This window comes from Diuraphis noxia, unplaced genomic scaffold, assembly GCF_037042655.1.
Source record: "Diuraphis noxia isolate RWA-SAM2 unplaced genomic scaffold, SU_Dnox_SAM2 contig0004, whole genome shotgun sequence".
Taxonomy (NCBI): domain Eukaryota; kingdom Metazoa; phylum Arthropoda; class Insecta; order Hemiptera; family Aphididae; genus Diuraphis; species Diuraphis noxia.
The window spans coordinates 64,542,280-64,566,088 of record NW_028301714.1 but is presented as its reverse complement, the minus strand read 5'-3'; the positions used below and the strand labels follow the sequence as shown (position 1 = coordinate 64,566,088).

Sequence of the window (23,809 nt, the reverse complement as noted above, 5' to 3'; positions counted from 1 at the left end):
ATTAAAAATCTATAAAAACAGCATATTATGATGTGCTATTCGGTACTGTGTAGTAATAATACTATATGTCTATATAGATTTTTTCAATTTAGTAACTAATTAAAAGAGTAATTATCAGAGTAAAGTTTGATTCTTTTGAACTACAATTTGCCAAGTTTGAAGTTATACATTTACGACTTGCATTAGATGGACGGAGAAATCAACCGTGTTCCGTTATAGACTTATAGCATCTTACAGTTACCATTTAATCTATTCTGTGTAGTTACTACAATTTATTATTTGTACAACGTGTATTCGATTATTTCGATTCTGTGGTGAAAGTTCTCTTAAACGACAATAGTGTCAATTTACAACTTTTACACGCTTACACAGGGCTGAAAGTTAAAATAAATATTATATAATATATTAATATGAACATAGACTTAATTATACTCTGAAGTCTAAAAAAACCATATAATTCGTAATTTAATAATAAAATAATCTTAAAATCTCAAGTCGTACCACGAAACATATTTTTTAGATTCTATAATCGAAGCGACGAATGTATTAATTTTACAATGTGTTTTTTTTATTTCTGTGTGCAAGCACAGTGCAAGTACTCGATAGTACCTATCATATAGTATTACACTATTACCACACAACATTTAAATCTTCGATAACATAAAAGGAATAAAATTAATATTGTATACTTTAAAAACTTATTGTCTTATTATTACAGTTATACCCTAAAATATTATATCAATATACAGGGAAGGATATACCCATTACACGTAGAGGACTCGTCGCACAAATAAAAACCAGTTTTCCCCCGTTTTATCTATAAACTAAAAAAATATATAAGAAATCATGTGATTGATGAAAAATAAAATGTTGAAAGGTCAACATTTTTAGCAAAATTAACTCTATAAAATGGGTAGGTATCTTTATTTTTTTCAAAAATTAAATAATATTTTTTTAACTTTATAGGTAATCAAAAAAAAATATTAACATTAAAAAATAAAATACATGTAGCTATTGTCTATGTGAGTCTAATAAAAAAACAGATTTATCATATACTTATATGGTACTATATTAAAAAAATGTATGCTACCGTCAGTACGTTACCAAGTGTTAATATGGAAATAGTATTAATAATTGTATATAAATTGAAATGTTATTTGATTATAATATTACCTAGTAATTACAGCTTAATTTATTTATTCATCTTTGTAATTTACTGTATATATTGTAATAATTAATTTACGCTTAACAACTTTATGTTAAAAATGTCTATTATATCAATAAGTTCGATGACCTTGTATGTCAGAAACACTTAAAAATAAAAAAAGTAATTACAGCGCTTTCTGATTTATCGATTGCTTTTATGATGTCTTTTTTTTATTTTTTTTATTAAATTAAAGTGTTTCTGACATACAAGGTCATCGAACTTATTGATATAATAAAGAATTTTTAACATCATTAAGTTGTTAAGCGTAAATTAATTACAATATATACAGTAAATTACAGAGATGAATAAATAAATAATAAAATAATAAAATATGTCATCATAATATTAGTTAATCTAAGTGTAAAGTGTATTTTTTAAATTTTTTTTTGTAAATCTTATTGGTGTTGAGAAAGGGCATCACGAGGACGTCCGCGCTTGAGACGCCGAAGGGTAGGCTTATCGCTGAGTTTGAAATATTTTGTAATTTTTTATGATGTCTGCAACATTTATTTTATCGTTTTGGATTCTTGAATATAGTTATTTCAATCATCTTTCTGTAGTTTGGATCAATCCTAGTTTTTTTCTTTTATTGAATGCCCTCCTTCATCATTTAATGCCAACTTTTCTAAATCTGCAAGACTGTAGGTCTGTAGCCACTTAATTTACTTCCATATTGTTGTAGCCTTGTAGGATGATTTGACCGTCAAAATATGTTAAGTGATTGTTCCATCCTTCAGTAGAATTGTTTGCCCTGTGGGCTGTGGTTACCATGAAGGGTTGTATATGGAATATGGAACTTCCAAGTATTAGTTGAAAACATAGGTTGTAGTCTTCAAAGATACACATTAACTCTAGCCGTATTTCCAATTTTCCTGTAAGCGCCATTCACATTATAAGTCTCAAAATTAATTTTTAGATTATCTGTTTCATCTGTTTCATTTGGAATATTTTGTTTTAAACACTCTGTACGACTGTACCCTCTTGTACTTTATTTAATCTTAATGGTAAAAAAGCTAAACTATCAATCATTGCACATAATATATTTTGAAAACTTCTATCTTCTTGATATCTGTTAGAATGTTACACAAATCAAGTTCCTAAACTTTTTGGTTTTCTGTAAGTTGATTGGCATATGAGCTATATAACAGTAGTAGAGCTAGTAAAACATTCTCGAATAGGTATGTTTATGTGATTTGCAACGACATAACTTCGTTGCACTGTTTACAGCTAATTTGAAATCTAATTTAAAATTTAATGGATACCGTATAGATCACGTTTATTCGCACTCTACTGTAATAACTCGAAATATATGTTCAAAGGCTGGTTGCGTTTTTCGTTCTAAGCTATAATAAATATCAATAATAAATACTTAATCTCTTTGTATTTGTAATACATATAACTGTGTAAAAATACTGGTACAAGTAGCACAAATCCTAAATTCCAATCGATGAACCATGTTTGAACTTCAGCTAATAATGAGACCTTGAAGTCAGTAGCAAAATATATTATTTATTTGTATGATTTTCTATTATCGCGCAAAAGAAGTCTATCTTCTGTCTTCCCTCTTCACTATATAGTATATAGTATAGTTTATATAAGCTCCATTCCAAAAGTGATAATATTACCTAATGGTTTATGAATATTTCAAGTATTTAGGATAATTTGTTTTTAAGATACTCCAAAAATATATAATTTTTTGAAAATTGCAGGATTTTTGTAAAAGCGTTAGTTTTGTCTATTTTATTTTTTTGGTTTTTCCAGTTATTTCGAAAAGTAATAGACATTTATTGCTTACACGGTAGATCATAATCTACCGTGATTGCTTAGATTGCTTAGAATCACCTTCCTCAAAATACCAACTAAAAACTACATGATACAAAAAAACCACTCTCAAAGTTGCAAAGTTGCTCGAAGTTTATTTGCTGCCTCAAAGGCTCAAAAGATGATGACAGAAAGACGGACGGCCCATGGTTTGGGTTTATATATGGACCAAAAGTGGTGTCTTATAATTTTAGTGGTTATAATTACTAATTTGTCTGTGGTATTGTTATTGACATTTGAAATGTATCATCTTTGAAGTCTTATAAAAATAAAATACATAATAGTTCAACTAATTTTTTTCACTACAAATTATGTTTTTAAATAATATTCAAAACTATTTATAAAAAATAATATAATAGGTATGCATTAAGGCCGGTGTCACACTTGCGGAATATCCGCAGCGGACGTTCCGCGGCAGAATTTCCGCGTTGTATAGGCTGGTGTCACACTTGCGTTTTTTCCGTAGCGGAATTGGCGCAAAAATGTAAACTTAATACTACAGCTCAGTAGTAGCTTTAATAGTTCAGTTTGATTTCATTTGTCATACAGAATAAGCCGTTTGTCGTGTTAAAATAATATAATATGGAACTATTAGAACTTTTAGACGACGTCGAGTTGGTATGTGTTGCGCTTGCTGCTGACACAGTTGAGCGACAACGTCTTCATTGGGTCCACCCACTCAATGCTCAGAGAATAACTTTGGGTGAGTTCCACTGCTTATACTCTGACTTGAGGAAATATCCGGATCGTTTTTTTAATTACTATCGTATGTCGATTAAATCATTTGACGAGTTGGTGATTTTATTGAGACCACATATATCTGAAACGAGCTCCACCTTCAGAGAAACTATTGGCATTGAAGAACGGCTGACAGTTACATTAAGGTAATATTATGATTTTTATTTAAAAAAGTTTGCAAGTAATTTTATTTCTATTTATAGACAAAAAAATAAATAAATTAATTAAAAATTAAGAATGTCCGTATAAAGTTCAAAACGAGTCAAAATATTTTAAACATTTTATCAAGTACAGGAATTGATAAAATAAACACATGGTGTAAATTTTATAAATCTATAGGTAATATTATTCGTTTTTGAATTACAACAGAATAAGAAAATCGCTACATGGAACATCAAGTTGTAAAAAATTGAAGTTCAAACGCTCATAAAAATTGTTTTTGACTTTCCGGGAGATATTTTTTTTTTGATAAAAATAGACAAACTTATGAGGAATATTGTATTAAATTTTTGCCTAAAAATTCCCGTTTTTCATTATTTTTTTGTTTTTCCAGACGATTTTGAAAACTATTCATAATTTTTAATTTTTACCTCTTGATGAAATATTGAAGTTGAAAATTGAAGTATTAAATTGACTACTTATCGTGTAGGTACTCACACACCAAAAAATAACACATATCATTTTTAAAATTATATGGTAATAAAAAACAACATTTTGTTTAATTAATAAATTATTTTATAATATGAATAAAATAAAATTATAATTCCTTTTTTTAGTGTTTTATCAAACAACATAAATTTAAAACTTAAATACACAAAAAATTATAGCAAAATAAAATATTTAGTTTAACAATCTTAGCAGTCAATATCAATCAATATCAATGTAACCAGTTGATTGATTTGAAATATCTTGTGGACTAGGAGAAAATAAGTTAAGATCATTCTGATTGGAAGAATTTGGTGTTATTTTATGATATATATTAGGGACGGTGTTGGAAATGTATGGTGTTTGGTGATGAATAGGTATCTGGTTTTGGAAAGTACTTTGACTGTAGTTATTAGAGACATTGGTTTGAATAGGATATGGATACTGGTTCATTGCATCATTAGTTGAATGTAGATTAAAATTAGTTGGAAAATTACTGTTTTTTAGCATTTGCATTATTTGAATTTTGAAATCGAATTTTTTATCACTGGGCATTTTTTTTAATGTTGGTAGAAGGGATAGTAAAAATAATTTATCTTCATCCAAATCTTCGTCGTCCTTAACCATTTTTCTTTTAGATAATACCTCAACCACACTTTTTTGAAAATCAGTCATTTTTTGTTTACGAAGTTGACTTGTAGTTGACGTCTTCTTGGTTAATACCTCATTTTCCAAAACTTCGGATTCGATTATTTCATTATCGATAACGTTATCTCGTAGGTTATCAATAACACTTTCATTTGAAATTACGTTGCTCATGGTACTGTTAAAAAAAATAAATAAAAAAAGCGGGTAAGTGGGTATCGCGCTTTGCTGTACATTAGGTGCCGTATGGATCACTAATATATATTAATATTATAGAAGTGTTAAATTTGAATATAATGATAGGTATTAAATTTTCAAGTATTTTGACTCAGCCAAAAAAATTTTATCGACACTTCAAAAAAAAAAAATTATCAGAAAAATCGAAAATAAAGTTGTCTATAAATAGCCCAAAAAACATTTTGAAAATTAAATCATGTAAAGAAAATGCCAATATAAATATCTGGTGAAATTTTCAAATATCTACGACTTATACTTTTTGAATAATAACAAATATTTAAAACCGTTTGAAGTCATATCGGTTATGGTTACGCGATTTCAATTGTCCTAATGGCAGTTGTTGATGCTAATTACTGTTTTACAATTGTGGATGTAGGATCTTATGGCCGTGAAGGAGATACAAACATTTTTAAACAATCTACTTTTGGAAAACAGCTCTACAACAATTCGTTAAATTTACCACCTCCGACTAACCTACCAAATACTGATGGCCCTGCATTACCCTATGTATTAATTGGAGATGAAGCTTTTGGAATTCATCAGCATTTATTAAGACCTTATTCAAGCCGTGATTTAAATTATTCCAAGCGAATTTTTAATTATAGACTTTGTAGAGCTAGAAGAAATGTTGAGTACGCTTTTGGAATTCTATGTAGAAAATTTGAAATTTTTTATGGGTGTATTGCAGTAAATCCTGATTTCGTAAGTATTATAGTTCAAGCAGCCACAGTTCTCCATAATTATATACGACGGAGAGACGGTTTTGAGTTTGAAGACACTTTAAATGCTGATAACATGTTACCTATTGAACCACGAGGAACTGCATCTAGAAGTTTAGTTGGACAACAGGTTAGAGATCAATTCGCCCAATACTTCTTAAGTGATGCCGGAAGTGTTCCGTGGCAAAATAACAGAATTTAATTATTTTTAAATTGGGAAGCATCCTACTAATACTTATAAGTTAATATTATATATAATTTAATAATATCATAGTATTATTATTATAATATTTATAGCTGTTAAAAGTTAAAACTTATATATTATTATTTAGAGTAAAGATTTATTGTGAATTGTGATGGTGTTAAAAATTTGACTAATAAATTAGGTACTAATTCCATGTTTATAAATAGTATATTTCATATGATATTTCAAATTAAAATGATTTAAGTACTTACGTTTTTCTTTTCGTTCACCGATATGTATTGTTTCCCAATCGGAAAATATATTTTTTGCTATTTGGTTCCATGTTTTTTTTTTTACTTCCCGATTACTGTATTCCTTGTCGCTTAAATCCCATAAACATGGATTTAACTGCACTTCAGAAATTAATAATTCAACGTCTAACATGATGATGGTGCTCGTTGAAGAATTAATAATCAAATGATGAATAAAATAAAATATGATTCCGCTAGGAATATCCGCTACAAATATGACATGGGTAACCCAAAAGAACATGTTTGGATTTATTTTGGTATCCGTCACGGAAATAAATCCCGCGGAATAATCGCGACGTGTAGCGGTTTTTTTTTTCCGTGCGGAAATTCCGCTGTAATGTGTGCAGTAGTAATTAAATATATGAATTTCGATATTGCGGAAATTCTGCCGCGGAACGTCCGCTGCGGATATTCCGCAAGTGTGACACCGGCCTAATAAGACTTTTTGTTCGGTTTTCTTACTTCTGATAAGGTGATGGGTTGGTAACACTGATGGTTTTTGAACAGACCGGATCAACGGAAAAATGTTCAGACAAAACAATCGGACATTAACATTTAGCACCGCAGCAGTTGGTTTTTAGAGCGAATAGTTTAGGCGGTTTACTCAGTTTAGTATGAATTACTACGGATAACGGATTTCGGGATTCTGAACTACTGAACGGAGAGTTGTTGGATTGACGTAAAGTAGATCGTTGTATCTTGTACTTCGTGTTCACTGTGTTCAGTTATGTCTGTCGTTTGATGTCTAAGTGTTATTGTATTTTTTTTTAACGTTTCTCTAGTGATTTTTTTAGGTATTTTTTTTTTGATTACCCTTACATTTTAAAGCCACTGAATGAAATCTGCCGGTGTGAAATAATAACGCCGAAATATTATGGATAGTTGCAACATTAAAGTGGCCATCAAGGCCCGTCCATTAAACCATAAAGAACAGTTGGACGATCGCGTTTATTGGAAAATAGAATCGGACAGTGTTATTCACATTGATCCAATAACTAAAAAGAAGAACGGAGAACAATTTTTTTTCGGTAAAATTACGTTTGTTTTTCTCAACTTATATGTTTTTAACCCTTTCAGTTGTTGGTTACATACTGTTTGAGTATAATAGTATATATTCGTAAAAGTCAAACTTTAAAGGTGGGAATGAGTTTTTTTTAGCTCTTATTCATTATAGTACATTTCTCGGAGGTGAACTAAAAAACACATTCTTATCTTTTGACACGCCGAAAAATAAAAATAGATTGAAATACCTAACATTTTATTGAAACGTAAAAATAAATGACACTTTATTTAAATGACTGTTTTTTGGTTGGAGTCAATTAAAAATAAAATGTTTATATTTGGTAGGTAATATTTTTTGTTAACTTTTGCTGCTGATTGACTTTATTCCCACTTCGGCATATTGGCCATTAAATAATATTATATCCTTGTTTGAATTTACTTGATATTGGGACATATTAATACACCTCAATACATCAAGCACATAGGTGCTTTTATGTGCTTTAGTTGATTACACTTGTATTTAATTAGTTTACAAATATTGCTTTTAGAAACAAGTTAACTGGCATTTAACTTGTTTCTACAAATTTTTATGTGCCACATGTAAATTAATAGGTCGTTATGTATATTATTAGTATGATAATCTATCATCTTCAATGAATAATGATTAAAAAATGGCAATCATTAACATTGGTAGTACCTAGATGGGTACTTATTTAAAATCTACAGAGTACTGTCAACACAATTATTTAATATTAATACCTCTCTGTATATTTGACATCATTGTGGGTCAGTGGTTTTGTGTTCTATTTATTGAAATAGGTTTATCAGATTTAAGATAATTTAAATATTAATATATTTGTGCACTGGTGTGGTGAACATTTATACACTATGATGAACAGTACCTACCCACTTTTAATCCTCTTAATATAAAATTAAAGATATAATTATCATGTGACTGTAAATATTTTTTAAATATTATAATACATAGATACATTAATTTTTTTTTCAATGTTATTTTTTACTATAATGTAACCAATATCCCTATACCCCCGCCAAAAAAAAAAATTGATTTCTGCCATGGTACCTAGGTGTCATAAAACCTCGTTCACTATGCCACTGTTGTTGTACTCAATGTATTAAAATATGTTCATTGTTTGATTAAATTTAGATAGAGTTTTTTGTGATAAATCAACAAATTATGACGTGTTTGATGATATCGTCAGACCAATTATTGACAGAGGAGTGCAAGGGTTTAATGGTACAGTATTTGCCTATGGTCAAACTGGTTCTGGTAAAACATTCACTATGTCTGGAGATCAGTCAAACCCTGGAATTATTCCATTAGCTATTAACTACATGTTCAATGTTATGAATAATTCTTCTAGTAGAGAATATTTATTAAGGTATAGTGTAAATAATTGCTTATTATCTTTAATTTAATAAAAATTGTATATTATTATTAAATGAATAAAAATAATTTACTTTACAGAGCTTGTTACTTAGAAATTTACAATGAAAAAGTTATAGATTTACTGGAAAAAAAAAATAACAAAAATCAAACAAAAAAAATTCAAATTCAAAAAGATGGATTACATATTACACCATTAAAGGCTATAGTTTGTCAAAATTCACAAATGGTATATTTATAAAATCATTTTTTGTTGCTCATTAGTTTATTAGCTTATAATTATTTAGTTCATAATTTAAATATATTTTCAGGTTATCGATCTTATGAAAATAGGTGAGAAAAACAGGAGTATTGGAGAAACAGATATGAATGAAAGATCATCAAGATCCCATACAATATTTCGCATTGTAAGTATTTTTGACTTTTAAAAAAAATTATAAAACATACATTTTATTTGTAAAAACTAAACTCTTATTAAGCATATTAATAAAATTAATGAATTAGTTCATTTTTAATTAATGTTAGGGTTTATGCTGTTTTAATATAACTTAATTTTAGCAACATTTATGATGAAATATCTTGTTAAAATAAAAATACCTTTTTTAATTTTGAAATAAAGAGAGTGAACTGTATCAGTTATTTGCATTTAAATTTTCTTTATTGATACATTAATGCCAGCAAATAATGATAATAATAATATAATTTTCATATGTGTCTGTCACTGTGGGTTACTTTCTACTTAGTTTATAGCAGTTTATAAGCACTTTAAGATTTACATTTATATTAGTCTTTATTACCCATTTAAATTGAAAGTAAAAGTATTAATTTGATATAATTGGTACTTGCTCAAATCAATTTAATGTAAAACACCTAAATATATAATCTGTCTCAAGAGAAAAGGTACTGTTTTGTGCATGCAGACTGAGCTCCACATTGCTACCTAGCCATCAAACCCCTCTACTAGTAATTTACGTACATAAACAGGCATAATATGTTAACTCACTAATCCTCTGTCTCTCATAGCTAGTTTCTGTCTCACATGCACTGTGTAGTGGTGTTGATGATGATGCGATGTGAAGTGTGAGGGATTTTGAGATGTGGTTCCTTTCTCTCTTAAGACAGAGAATAGTTTTTTTAATTGATTTTAATTTTATTGTTATTATTCATTACAATTTGTTGTTTAGATTCTAGAAAGTCGTAATGTAGATGATGATTGTGATGGGGCTTACCAACAATCAGTGATTAATTTAGTTGATTTGGCTGGTTCAGAGCGAAGTAGTCAAACTCAGTCATCTATGGAACGGTTTAAAGAAGGTTGCAAGATTAATAGTTCTCTAACAACTCTAAGTCTTGTTATCCAACAACTCAGTGAATGTCCAGATAGGTAAATTATTTTTATTTTAATCTATACTATGCTACTGCCACTGAGAGAGTGCTACTCCTTGGCGCATCCAAATGATCGAGCGAGCTCCTTGGTTTCATGCCCAAATTTCTCCCACTATACCACCTAATTGCTAATAAAAGCAACAACACTATCAGCAGCTAGCATTTTGGCAGGTTTAGTGGTGGATATGCACATAAACTTATGAGTTTTGGTTGCTGCCCAGAAGCGTTTTCTCAATAGCCGTGCTAATAGAGTATTGTTTTATTATGTATAGTTTTATCTCCATAATATGATATGAGCATAGAAAATATATGCATGATCTGCATGTTATGATAATTGATGTAATTTAAATTTATATTTTGAAGCTCACAGCATGTCAATTTCCGGGATAGTAAACTTACGAGAATATTACAAACATCTCTTGGAGGAAACTCTTTAACTGCAATTATTTGTACTGTAACTTTAGCAGTTGAAGATCAGACATCTAACACATTGAGGTACCTATTAAAACATAATTCAATTCCTAAATTGTATTCCTGTATATTTATGTTTCTTTACTTATTTTGTTTAGTTTTGCCTCTCGTGCCAAAAAAATTAAAAATTCTGCTAAAGTAAATGAAAATGTCACAGACGAAACACTTCTAAAACGTTATAGAGTTCAACTTTCTAAATTGAACAAAGAATTGGAGGGTCTAAAACAAAATCAGCCTGAAAATGATGAAGTTAATGAAATTAAATATAAGTATCAGGAAGAAAAACGAACTAATGAAGAGTTAAAAGAACGTATAATGCGTTTGCAAAACAATATGATAACTTCTGTTGCTCACTCAGATCAACCCTCAAATAAAGTAATAATAAGATCTTTTAATTTTTTTTTTTTATTCGCTAAATAGTACATCCTAATTTTATATAATCTTAGAAAGGGTATCAGCGAAGAAGAACTTGGGGTGGAAAACTTGATAATACATTTTCTTCAAATAGCATTCTTGAAACTATTGAAGAAGATGTCAATATGCATCGACCAAGTGTACCACCTAACTTTGGAAATCTAAATAAAGGTTCATATTTTATTTTTATTTTATTAATTTTCAATACCTATATTTAAATCTATTATTAATAATAATCTTGTTTAATATCTATATTATAAATAATATTTATTTGACTCCAAAAAAAAAAAAACAGTTAAAATAAATAGATTTTTATTTCTATTTTTAAAAGCAGAACTTACTATTTATTTTAATATTTTGTTTTTTAGATTTTAAAACACCATTAGAACCATTTGAATGGGATTTAATAAGAGAAGAAGATCGCTCTGCTGTTACTGAATCCATAAACAACGAAAATTCTGAACATCATTTTTCACCGTAAGTGTTAAAAATATTTATATACTACTTGATTAACGTGATTTGGCTTGGGTTAATTTTTATTATGATACATGAACATTAAGCCGGGTTCACACGTGTCAGTCAAAACGTTCAGTATGACTGATTCATCAAAACTGAACAAGTTATGAACGTGTGAACACTTGTTTCAGTATGACTGAATCATCAAAATTGGTTATCAGTCATATAGAAATTATTTCTATTTTGCGACATTTCTAATGATGAGTATTGCGTCATCAGTTATAAAGAATGTTTTGACTGACACGTGTGAACCCGGCTTTAAAAAAAAAAAAAAAAAAACATAATATCTGAACAAAATAAAATTGATATAATTTTAATTAAAAAGAAATGTGATTATATACAGTTAATAAATTATGTATATATTACATATTATACATTGTATAATTGTATAAACATGGTCTGGTTAATTATGTAATCAATGTAAAAAGTTACAGTAAACTTGTAGCTTTTCGTGACCATTTTCACTTTTAATTTATTAATTTTATTATTTTTAGAGTATCTATAAAATATTTATCTCAAGTAAACAAATTTACAAAAAAATGTTTATTATTTATAAGTAGGTATTCAAATCTGAAATAAGATACATCGAATTATATTTTTTAAACTTAAATAACATAATAATGTATCTATAATTTGGATATGTTGCTTAATTATAAGAATATTAAGACATGTAATACATTTTATGTAATTGCTATTATTGTTTAAAAAGTCTGTTACTTAAAGAAAAATAATTTAATGGTATTATGCTAAGCGTTAATGGATAATTTAAAGGACTGTACAACTAAAAAATCCTATTTTTTTTTTATTGTGTGAAAATGTAGTGCTTAAAAAAAGAAAAATTTTGGTGGTATAAAAATTTTTTTCAGACAATTGCTTCGGTGATTATTTATAAGTCACGTAAAACGCGTGACGTCATAAAATCACACTGTCCGCCGGGCCGTATCTAAAATACACGCGTTGTAGTTATTTCACTCGATTAAAATATCTATAGAGAAAAATTGATTTAAGGTATAAGTTACTAAAGTACATTTATAAAAAGGTTATAAATTTCTTTAGATGATCATATTATTTTTACAGTATTAAAATTGGTTTCAGAGTAGTTTACAAAAAACACAAAAAATTAAAATATAAAAAATAGCAAATATATTTTTTTTTTTTTATGGTTAGGGCTTCAACAACTGAGGTCATTAGCCTGGGGAACTGTAGGGGAAGGTACTGTTTTAACTCGTGGGTTTTTGGCAGAATTTTGAATGGGCACCCGTGGGTTTCTGCCATGCCCGGTTGGGGGCCGGCGGCCTCTCTCTCCAGACATCGCGAAATGCCCAAAGAACGATGCCGCCCGTGACCGAGATTCGAACCGGCGACTGTGTGCGTTGCAACCGACGCCTTAGTCTGCTCGGCCACTCCACTCCCAGTAAATATATTATATTAAATAATATTATACACTTTTAATTAAATTTTAAATAAATGTGTTATTATAATATTTATAGTTTAAGAACTAAAATAAATATGCAAAAAAAACCTCACAATAAAATATTTTAATTTAAACAAAAATACATAGGTATGTTATACGTAATTGAATTATTATAATATATAATAATAGCTAATTTAGCTAATTAAATTATATTTTTAGGTAAATCTTTAATATCTCTTTGATTTTAATTCTTCATAAAGAAGGTGAAGTGTTGGATAAATTTGATAAAAAAATTTGTGATGTTAGTATTACATATTTACATTCTCTTTGTACGTCAAATTGCTGTGGTAAAATTTCTTTTTCAGCTTCTTCGATAATTTTTGTCATTATACCATGTTTCCAGTTATTTTATTCTTTATTGTGTTTGTTTTATACTATAGTAGTATAGTCTATAGGGAATAGAGTTGTTATTCCATCATCTGTGGTCAAAAAAAATCGTGAACGTTATCCTAAGAATTATATTTGGTTTTCAAAACGTGTAATTCCACATCTATTACTTAATACAATCCACTAAACATTTAACATTATAATTAATAATATATTATATAAAAAAATAATATCAAATATGTAAGTTGTTTTATTGTAGTATAAACCTACTGTATACTTACCTGTATTCAATTTTATGACCCTACCTTATTTGAATACCTATGTATACTTTATTGTGAGGTTTATTTTACATATTTATTTTAGTTCTTAAACTATAAATTATAAATTATAATAAGACATTTTTTTAAACTTTAATTAAAAGTATTTAATATTATTTAATATAATATATTTGCTGTTTTTTATATTTTAATTTTTTGACTTTCTTGTCTATCCTGAAACAAATTTTAATACTGTAAAAATAATATGATCATCTAAAGAAATTTATAACCTTTTATAAATGTACTTTAGTAACTTACACCTTATATCAATTTTTCTCTATAGTTATTTTAATCGAGCGAAATAACCACAACGCGTGTATTTTAGATATGGCCCGGTGGACAGTGTGATTTTATGACGTCATGCGTTTTATGCCACTTATAAATAAACTCCGAAGCAATTGTCCGACTAAAATTTTTCTTTTTTTAAGCACTACATTTTCACACAATAAAAAAAATTAGGATTTTTTTTGTTGTATAGTCCTTTAATATAATGTAGTTATTAGTCAGATATATTATTAATGATATTAAGCATATCAATTTATTTTATTAAAGCTTTCTTAAATTTTTAATAAAATTGCAATATTGTTTCCTATAATATTATTAACCATATTTTGTCTTTGAAATTTGTATGCATGTAATTTTTTTTCATTAATTTTAGTAAATATCTTGGTTGCACAAAAATTGTGTAATTAGTACATTTTTTAAAGATATTAATGCTTTTTACCTATTTAATATTTACTTGCAACATTTTTGTTCCTTTGCAACAAGAGTATAACACATCAATAAATGCTCCGTATGATAATTAGTTTAACAAAAATAGATATATTTCTGTTTTTTGAACAACCTTTTTTTTCATATTACAAATATAGTTAAGGATATTGAAAATGATGGTGAAGTCATAATTTGGCAGTTGGCTTAAGTTTAGTTATTGCTGTTTGAAGTCCAAATGTGGTTTTACATAATAAGTTAAGGGATGATTTTGATTTTAATTGTCCAAGCAAATAAATGCCAGGTGTATTTTAAAATACTATACATTTTAATTAGCTATTACTTTAAAATTAAGTCAAATGGTCAAATTCTAACTTCTACCATTGTTTTCAGCAAGCTTATCTATACATTTGTTTAAAAAAAACGCTTTAACTCTAGCATTTTTATAAGTTGATTAAGTGAGGGGATCCATCCAAACCAGCATTTCTGATTTTAATTTGGTTCCATTTATTTTATTTTTATTTATTATATTAAATTAAGCCTGAAAATAAAAGAAAATTAAATTTGACTAATTTATAATAATAATGGGTAATGATCTTGATCTATAGTATGAACTATGTGTTACTGTAACGGCATTTCTTTGTTGGTAATGCATTATGTAATTTCATTACAATTATTTTAAAATGACAAAAATGTAATGAAAACTACTTCTACAGTATAACATGTTAAAGTTTCAAATTATTTAGTTAACTAATGCAGTGAAAAAAATCTTTTTAAATATATCTATAATGTGAGAATTAGGTTTACCAATCTAATATATATATATATTTAATTTGAATGCACCTTCATGGTTTTGACATTTCTATTCATTGTATCGTAAATCATGGGACAGTTAATAAAATGTATTATTTAATTTGCTTCCTCTAAATATGTACCTACACAGAACATTTCCATGAATATCATATTATCTATAGCATATAGCATTCGTGTATACACAAACACTATTAACACTTCGCTTGTAGTCATATAACTGCAGTATAACTATACAACTTATTTATGTTTATTTTAATACTAAAATTTAGACATTTATTGTTATACTTAAACTGTTCAATTTTAAAATACTTATTAGTCATCACTATATTTGCATTTTACATAAAAATATAACATTATTAGTTAACAGTGCTTTAATTGGGGGAAGAGGGAGCTCATCTACTATTTATTTTTTTGCATCCATCTAAATACATGTTAGGCGAGTGTTAAAATAATAAAGTGATTATGCTCCCAAGAGGGTGACACTCAATGTGTGTATATCTTTTGTTGCTGCTATTTTCAGAAGCCCTCCACCTATGGTTATTTTTATTTCAGGCATAAATTAAGGTTAAAATAACTTTTGCTCAATAATTAATAGTTATCCTTCTCTTGTTTAAACTATTTTAATTTCCTTTACTAATGTAACCATGTAATAAATCTTGTCAACTTATTTAATCTCTTTGCTGCCTGTTCTGATATTCTGATTTAATTCTTCAATACCACTTAATTTCTTTATAATTATTATTAATGTTACCATGTTAGTAAACTCTGATATATTCTTCTATATTTACCCTTAAATATAATATTAATTGTTTTCTTTATCTATACTAATTACCCTTAGCTTAAATTTTTGTAAATGTTAATGAAAAATATTTTATTATTTAGACCATCCAACATCCCATTCACTGTTTGTGAAACTCCTAAAAAAGTTTTAAGAGAACGGGTAAATAATTACAAAAATATGTTTGAAATGAGTATGAAAGAAAACAACGAGCTAAGAGAATTCACAACTCTTGAAAAACAAATGTTTTATAATAATGTGAGTAACCGACACATTTTTATAAATATAACAATGTATATATGCATATTTACTTTTCATTTTTGTATAATTTAACTATCGTTATCTTATTACAGAATGAACAATTAAAAGATTTAAATAATTTAAGAAAGCAAGTTGAGGATCTTCAAATTGAAAAAAATGAATCTGAAAAAATGATTGAAAAACTTAAAAATTCAATTGAAGTAGTTAAACATGAAAAACGTGATATTGAAGTTATTATGGAGGTACAAAAGAATAAATATGATAAACGAGAAATGGAACTTCTGGCAACAATTCAGGTAAATACTTATTCAAGCTAACATAGAGTATTCATGTTCATACTATTATTTGTATTTTTTATTTAATGTAGGAAACTAGAGAAGAGTTACAACTCAAGGAAGATCAAATAAAAAAAACCATATTAAGTGATGATTTTATGGCAGAAAAGCAAGAAGAGATTAAGAGACTTGAAATAAAAATTAAAGAATTGTATCATTTAAATAATACTTATATCAATGAAATAGATACTTTGAAATTACAATTATTAAATAAAGACCAACAACTTTATGCAGAATCAACTAAACAATGTTCACTTTTGAATGAGTTATCTCTTTTGAAAAATAATACTGCTGAAGCTATTTCAGTTCCACATGCTATTAAATTTTTAGCTGATGAAGGGTATTTTACTCTTAGTAAATGTGAAATATTGGAACTGGATGAATTATTGGAACATATTTATAATACCATTGAAAAACTGCAACAAGAAAACAAAAGTTTAATAGATGAAAACAATAATTTGAAGTTACTAACAAATGAATTTAATATTAAAATGAAAAATTTAACAGAAGAAAATCATGAATTGAGATTAAAACTTAACTCAATTGATGAATATATTATGTCTACCATCAAAGAATTCAGTGGAAGTTCTGAGATAAATGTAGATAATTTTGATACAAAGAGTTTGATTGATTTTGCAGTTAAACATTTTGAAGAAAACACAAACAAAATTAACACACTGTCAAATGAAAATTTATCTTTAAAAGAAAAACTATCTTTATCAAATACAAAACTTGGTGAAATAAAATCTTTTGTATTTAATGATCTTGATTGTATTCTACAAAGTATTTCTATTATGGAAATTGAATCAAATACAGAAATGGAAAGATTCATGAAGCAGCTTTCTGAAACTATGGATGAAAATTTATTTTTAAAATCTAGTATCCAAGCATTTAATAAATTAACATTTGAATGTGTTGATATTATTGAACAAGTTAAGACTAATCATTCAAAGATTAATTATCTTCAAGAAGAACTTACAGTCTGTAATGTTGTTAAAAATGAATTACAAGAACAAATTGAAAAATTAAATAGATTGAATTTGAGTCTTAATATGTTAATTGAAAACCAAACTAAAGTTGAAAATGAAAATAAAGAAAATCTGGTTGCTAAATCTATCAATTTAAATGATGCTTATAGTGAAATAGATGAAATGAAAATGATAATAAAAGACAATGAAATCAAAACTGAATCAAATTTTATCGTTTTAAATAAATTAAGAACTGAACTTGAAACTGTTAATTCAGATCTTGAAGAAAAATCCAATATGGTACTTGAGCTAGAAGAGACTAAATTAGAGTTATTATCTAAGTATAGCGAACTAGAGAAATGTAAGTCAAATATTAATGAAATTGATGTAAAAGAATTTGAAAAAAAATTACAAGATGAATTAGTTACTAAAACAAATGGTCTGCAAAACGCGCTAGAAGAAGTAAAAGAAATTAATAGAAAGCTTGAACTTAATGATTCTGAAATAGATAAATTAAGAACTTCATTAAATTTAGTGGTGTCTGAACTTGGTGAAAAATTAAAACTTATTGAATTTGAAAACTCTAAATTTGAACCTGCTGTCAAATCAAAGAATGAAAACAAAATTCATGATGAATTACTATTAAAAACCAATGAATTAGAAAATGCAATTTCACAAGTTAATGTTTTACAATTAACAATTGAAGACATGAAAATAAAAACTAATTCTAATTCTAGTGTTATTGAAAAATTAAATAATGAACTCAGTGATATTAAATTTGAATTAGTTGAAAAATCTAAACTTGTGGATGAATTAAAAATTACTAAATCTGAAGAGAAAATGTGTAACAATTTAGAAACAATTTCTGAACTTAACAGGACTATTAAAAAACTTGAATCTGCATTGGAGGAAAAATTAAATAATGAAAAAGCGTTAAATAATGAATTACAGTTAGTTACGGTAGAGTTAGATGGTGCTATTTTAATGGTTGATGAAGTAAAATCAGTTATAAATAATTTGCATATAAATCATGAATCATATATTTCCATTGTGGAACAACTGAGCTCTGAACTTAAATGTATTAAATCTGCACTTGATGAAAAAACTGAAATTATTTTAAAATTAGAAAACACAAATTTAGAACTTACAATAAAATGGAAGAACTCGGATGATCAAATACATAAAACCATTACTGAACTTAGAGTGAGTTTGGAAGATAAAATTAGAGTTGAAAATGAAATAAGAGGTGAACTTAAATCTAAAACTATTGAATTAGAACATGCAATGTCCCAGGAAAATAACTATCAAATAAAACTAGAAAGTATGGAGAATGAATTAAAATTAAATGCTGTTATAATAGACCAACTTACATCTGATTTAAACATGAAATCAAATTTAATTTCCAAATTAGAAAATGTAAATTCTGAATTAATTATAAAATGTGATAAAATTAATGAAACCATGTTAAACAACATGAAAGATAATGAACAAACTTATAGAGATATTAAATGGCAGTTACAACAAGTTCTCCAAGAAAAATCTTTGATTCAATCTGATTTGAATCTGATTAACCAAAAGTTTATGGAATTGTCAAAACATCATGATGAGTCGAAAAATATTTTAGAAAATCAAGTACAATTACAAATATTGAATTACAATAGTTTATATTCAGAATTTGTAAATTTGTCTTGCGATATTGAATCATTATTAAAACGTCAATCTATTGAAGAATCTAATTTGAGAGAAGAGATTTTAATAAAATCCACAGAGCTTGAACACTTACAAAAACAAGTACTTGAATCCAGTTTACAATATGAATATGATAGATTAGAAGAAGAATACATGTTGAGATCTCGTGAATGTGATGAAGCTCGAGAAAAAATAATGCATTTTGAATCAATATTGTCAAAAAATGAAGAATCTGAAAAAATTCTTAGAAATAATTTAGAATCCAAATGTATTGCACTGGAAGAATATAAGAAAAACGTTGAATTTTTGTTTTCAAGAAATGATTCATTTCAAATCAGGGTTAATGATTTTGAAGATAATGTTTTAGTGGATTTAAATGACGAATTTGATTTAATGAAATCGGAACTGTCTAAAAAAACAGAGTCTGAAAAAATTCTAATTGAGGAAAAAGCAAATCTTGAATCTAACTTGAACAGACTTCAAGAAAAACTCTCCAACGTCACTAAAGAAATGGAACTTAGTGAAGAACGATGTGAAGATTTGGCTTCTATTATTAATGTTTTAGTAATTGAAATAAAAGATGCAAATTCTGTTAAACAAAATTTAGAAACTTGTTTGAATGAAGCTGAATATGATTTAATAAAAAGTGAAGATTTCTGTGAAAACCTTAAATTTGAATTATATAGTGTTCAAAGAGAATTAGAAAATGCATGCATCAATGCTGAATGTGTAGAAAAAGAATTACAAAATCTTAAATCTAAAGTTGACGATAAAATTGATAAAAATAACTTGAGTGGTCGTGATGTGAGAAATCAGCTAATCGATCCACTTGTAGATTATGTACATGATATTAAATTGAAACTCACTGAGCTCAATTCTGCAATTATTTCAGGAAACCAAAGTGAAAAACGGTTTAGAACAAAAGTTATGTCTGTCGAGGATGATAATTTACCACATGAAGAGTCATTAAAGATAAACTGTGACTTGCAACCTAATTCTCCTGATATTGACATTGGCTTAGAAATTGATAATTTACATAAGATATTAAATGAAAAAAATGATTTAATCAAAAATCTTCAAACAACTAACAATGATATGGAAAAAAATATTGCTCAACTTCAATGCCAAATGGAAACACAATCTAATGAAATTAATAAATATGTAAATGATATGATTTTGGTGGAAAGTGATCTAAAAGAAAAAACTTTGTTGATTAAAAATTTAAATGATGAATTGAGTCAAGTTAAACTATTAAATGCTGAACAAAAAGAACAAATTAATGAACCACAAAACCAAATTATTAAACTATCTGATGAAAATGAAAAATTGAATAATGATATAACTTTAATGGAAAACAATCTAAAAGAAAAAACATCATTGGTAAGCAATTTAGTAAATGAATTGAATGAACTTAAAATACAATACAACAAACTTGAAGAATATAACCAAGCTAATAAAGAACAAATTTATTATAGCTATGATATTGATTCAGAGTTGAGAAATGGTAAAAGAAATATTATAAATGAAATTAATCTTCTTGAACCTGGAAAAATTACAGGTGTTCTCACTGACCATAATTTATCTAATTTATTGGATATTTTTGTCAATCTTATAATGACAAAAGAACAACAAATTGTAACTGACTTAGTTAATGACCACAAAAAGATTAAACAGCTTTATGAAGATCAAATCAAACAGTTCCAAGAAGACATAAAAAAAGGAAAAGAATGGCAAGAACAAGTTGAAAATGAAAATGAAAAACTTGGCCTTGAGCTTGAAAATCTGAAATCTCAACAACACAACTTCCCTAATAGAGAATTAAAAATAAAAGAACTGACAGAAAAAGTTTTGGATGCTGAGAATTTATCTTTTAATTATCTAAATGAGTTGGAGGAATTAAAGACTCAATTGACTAAAACAAATGAACACAATTATCAGTCATTGTCAAATGAATTTGAAGCATTTAAGACTAGTTCAGAGCTGTCATTACAAGATTTGAAAAATAAACTTGAAAATCTAACCAAACAATACAATGAATCATTAATTATGTACAAAGATGAAAAAGATTGTCGTTTTAGTCTGGAAGATAAAGTAGAAAAAATTCAATCAGAATGTGCTTGTCTAAAATCTGTTATTGACAAAAAAGATGAAGACATCAAAAACTTACTTGATGGATTTCAATTGAAGACAAAAGAGTATGAATCATTGATTGAAAAATATAGTTTACAAAAAGAAGAAACAAAAATTCATCATGAAAAGATAATTAATGAACTTGAATTGGATTTAAGTAATATAAAACATCAGATGTATTGTACAGAAAAGTTGCTAAAAGAAACAAAAAAAAATAACGAACAACTGCTCGAAGAGAATTCATTAAATTTATCAAAAATTAAACATTTGCAAGAAAATTATAATTCTGCTGTACGATTAGCAGAATTAGAGGGTGGTAGTCAAATAAGTAAAATTCACAATACACAGTTAGAAAATCTTCAAAAAGAGTTAGAAGTCAAAAATTTAGAACTTGAAAGCCTAGAATCAGATTTAAGGGCAAAAACTACAAAACTCGAGGAAACTGAAATACAATGTTCAAAACTAGTCCATGATCTCAAAACTTATAAATTAAAAAATAATGACTTTGAGAAACAAATAGAAAGTTATTCAAAGACTTCAAAGATTAAAGATGAAAAAATTGAAAATTATCAATTTAAATTGAAAATGAATGAAAATAGCTTAATAGAAGTAAATAATGTAACTGAAAAACTAAGAAAAATACTCAAGTGCGATGGTACATTATCGACACTCTACGATAATGTTTGTTTATTGATTAACCAATGTGAAGACTTGGAAGAAGAAAGAAACGAATTGAAACAGTCTAATGCCGACCTAGACAATGAGTGTGAGTCTATGTTAGAAGAAGTTAAGAATAAGGATGATAAGATTGCAGAACTTTTGACTCAATTGGATGAACTGAAGCAAAACATTGTATTATTAACAGAAGAAAGAGATTTTTTAAAAAGCAAAAATGAACAATTTAAAAGCTTCAATGATGATATCAAAAAATTAAATGAAGAAATTTTTGGTTATGAACAAAATATATACGAATTAAGAAAAGACAAAGGTCAGCTTATTGTACAACATGAAAAAGAATTGAAGCAATTGAAAAATGAATTGAGTCAAGTTCAAGCTAAAAACTTGGAACTATCAAACGAATACAGTCAATTATCAGGTAAGGGAAACATTAGGTTCTTGTAAAAATGTATATATTATACTATATTTTTTATTTAAATTAATTCTTTGACAGAGACTGCTAAAATGTTAGAAAAATCATTAAAAGAAGATATCCAACAATTGAATCGATGTATTGTGGATAAGAATGCCAAAATATCCACATTAGAACTTTTTTCCAAAACGAACACTGATGATCTCAAAAAGAAGAATCATGAATTGGAAAATATCTTTAGAAGGGCAAGAGATGAGGTAACATTGTCATTAAATTATTTTGTTAAACTATTTATATCTTATATATTATCATTTGTGAATCTGAAATTTATACACAAAACTGTTATGACTCTAATGGGCATATTAAAACAAAAAACATTAATGTTTACAGCACCAGTATGTATATTGTGTATAGTATAATATTATTAGATGATTAGTTTTTTTCATTAACAATATGTATATTTTAGACACATTTAATTCTATTCTATATATATCTTTACAGAATAATATGTTGCGTAGAGAATTACGTCGTTTGAAAGAAATTACAAATGTGACTAGAGTAGATCAATGCACTCAAACTGTTGAAGAACAGAGCTTAGTGAGTAGTGCAATTGTAAGTTAAATAAATTTAAGTTTTGAATAATAAATGTTGTTTTTTCTCTCTTTATTAATGTTATAATATTTTTTTAATAGGTGGCTGACCACAAAAGCATGATTGAAAAAATTGCTAAATTTGAAAAGGATAGTAAAATGATGAAAATGATGTTACATCACCGAAAAGCTAAAATTGAAGAACTTGAAAAGCAACTAAATGAAAGAAATTGTTAAAACTGGTTTAAAATCTGTATAGCTTCAACTTTACAGTTAAATACTTATATTTATATTTTTTATGTATTTTTTGTTTATAAGATTAAAATTATTCAATTTGCATTTGTATAGCCGTTTATTTTAAGTATTGAATTATATTTTGTTCTATATTATATATTATAAAACTTTAACTGTGACCAATTTAGTGCATTGCTATATTTGTTATATAATATGAACAATTTGTGTCATAATTAAAGCAAAAACATATTTATTTATAGATTTTTATTTTATATGAGTTGGGATAGACTTAAAATTTAATACATTCATTTTTTTATTTTAAGACTTGATTTTCTTGACTTGAGTCTGATTTATGATCAACAAAAAAAAAAAAAAAATTGACGCTTGTTAA

The 23,809-nt window shown here is 26.9% G+C and overlaps 3 protein-coding genes across 4 annotated transcripts; 2 read left to right on the top strand and 1 right to left on the bottom strand.

The window, feature by feature from the left end:
* Positions 1-4,537: 4,537 nt before the first annotated feature.
* Positions 4,538-6,929, bottom strand: LOC149056350 (uncharacterized). Its single transcript, XM_089225831.1, has 2 exons — positions 6,469-6,929; positions 4,538-5,234 (listed from the first exon to the last, which is right to left on the bottom strand). The coding sequence occupies exon 2, from the start codon at positions 5,228-5,230 to the stop codon at positions 4,634-4,636; it is 597 nt and encodes a 198-aa protein (XP_089081957.1). The 5' UTR covers positions 5,231-5,234; positions 6,469-6,929; the 3' UTR covers positions 4,538-4,633.
* LOC149056351 (uncharacterized) lies at positions 5,624-6,214 on the top strand. Its single transcript, XM_089227065.1, has one exon. The coding sequence runs from the start codon at positions 5,624-5,626 to the stop codon at positions 6,212-6,214; it is 591 nt and encodes a 196-aa protein (XP_089083191.1).
* Positions 6,930-7,062: 133 nt separating the features above from the next.
* Positions 7,063-23,671, top strand: LOC107163341 (uncharacterized). Of its 2 annotated transcripts, none has more exons than XM_089225830.1 (15): positions 7,063-7,535; positions 8,678-8,912; positions 8,999-9,146; positions 9,229-9,324; positions 10,102-10,301; positions 10,667-10,798; positions 10,873-11,149; positions 11,221-11,359; positions 11,557-11,665; positions 16,226-16,379; positions 16,475-16,678; positions 16,750-22,600; positions 22,676-22,851; positions 23,096-23,191; positions 23,287-23,671. In XM_089225830.1, the coding sequence occupies exons 1-15, from the start codon at positions 7,382-7,384 to the stop codon at positions 23,419-23,421; spliced, it is 8,106 nt and encodes a 2,701-aa protein (XP_089081956.1). In that variant the 5' UTR covers positions 7,063-7,381; the 3' UTR covers positions 23,422-23,671. The 2 variants fall into 2 exon arrangements, with proteins under 2 accessions (XP_089081956.1, XP_015366210.2); XM_015510724.2 differs by having other exon boundaries at positions 7,064-7,535; positions 23,096-23,206.
* The last annotated feature ends 138 nt before the right edge of the window (positions 23,672-23,809 follow it).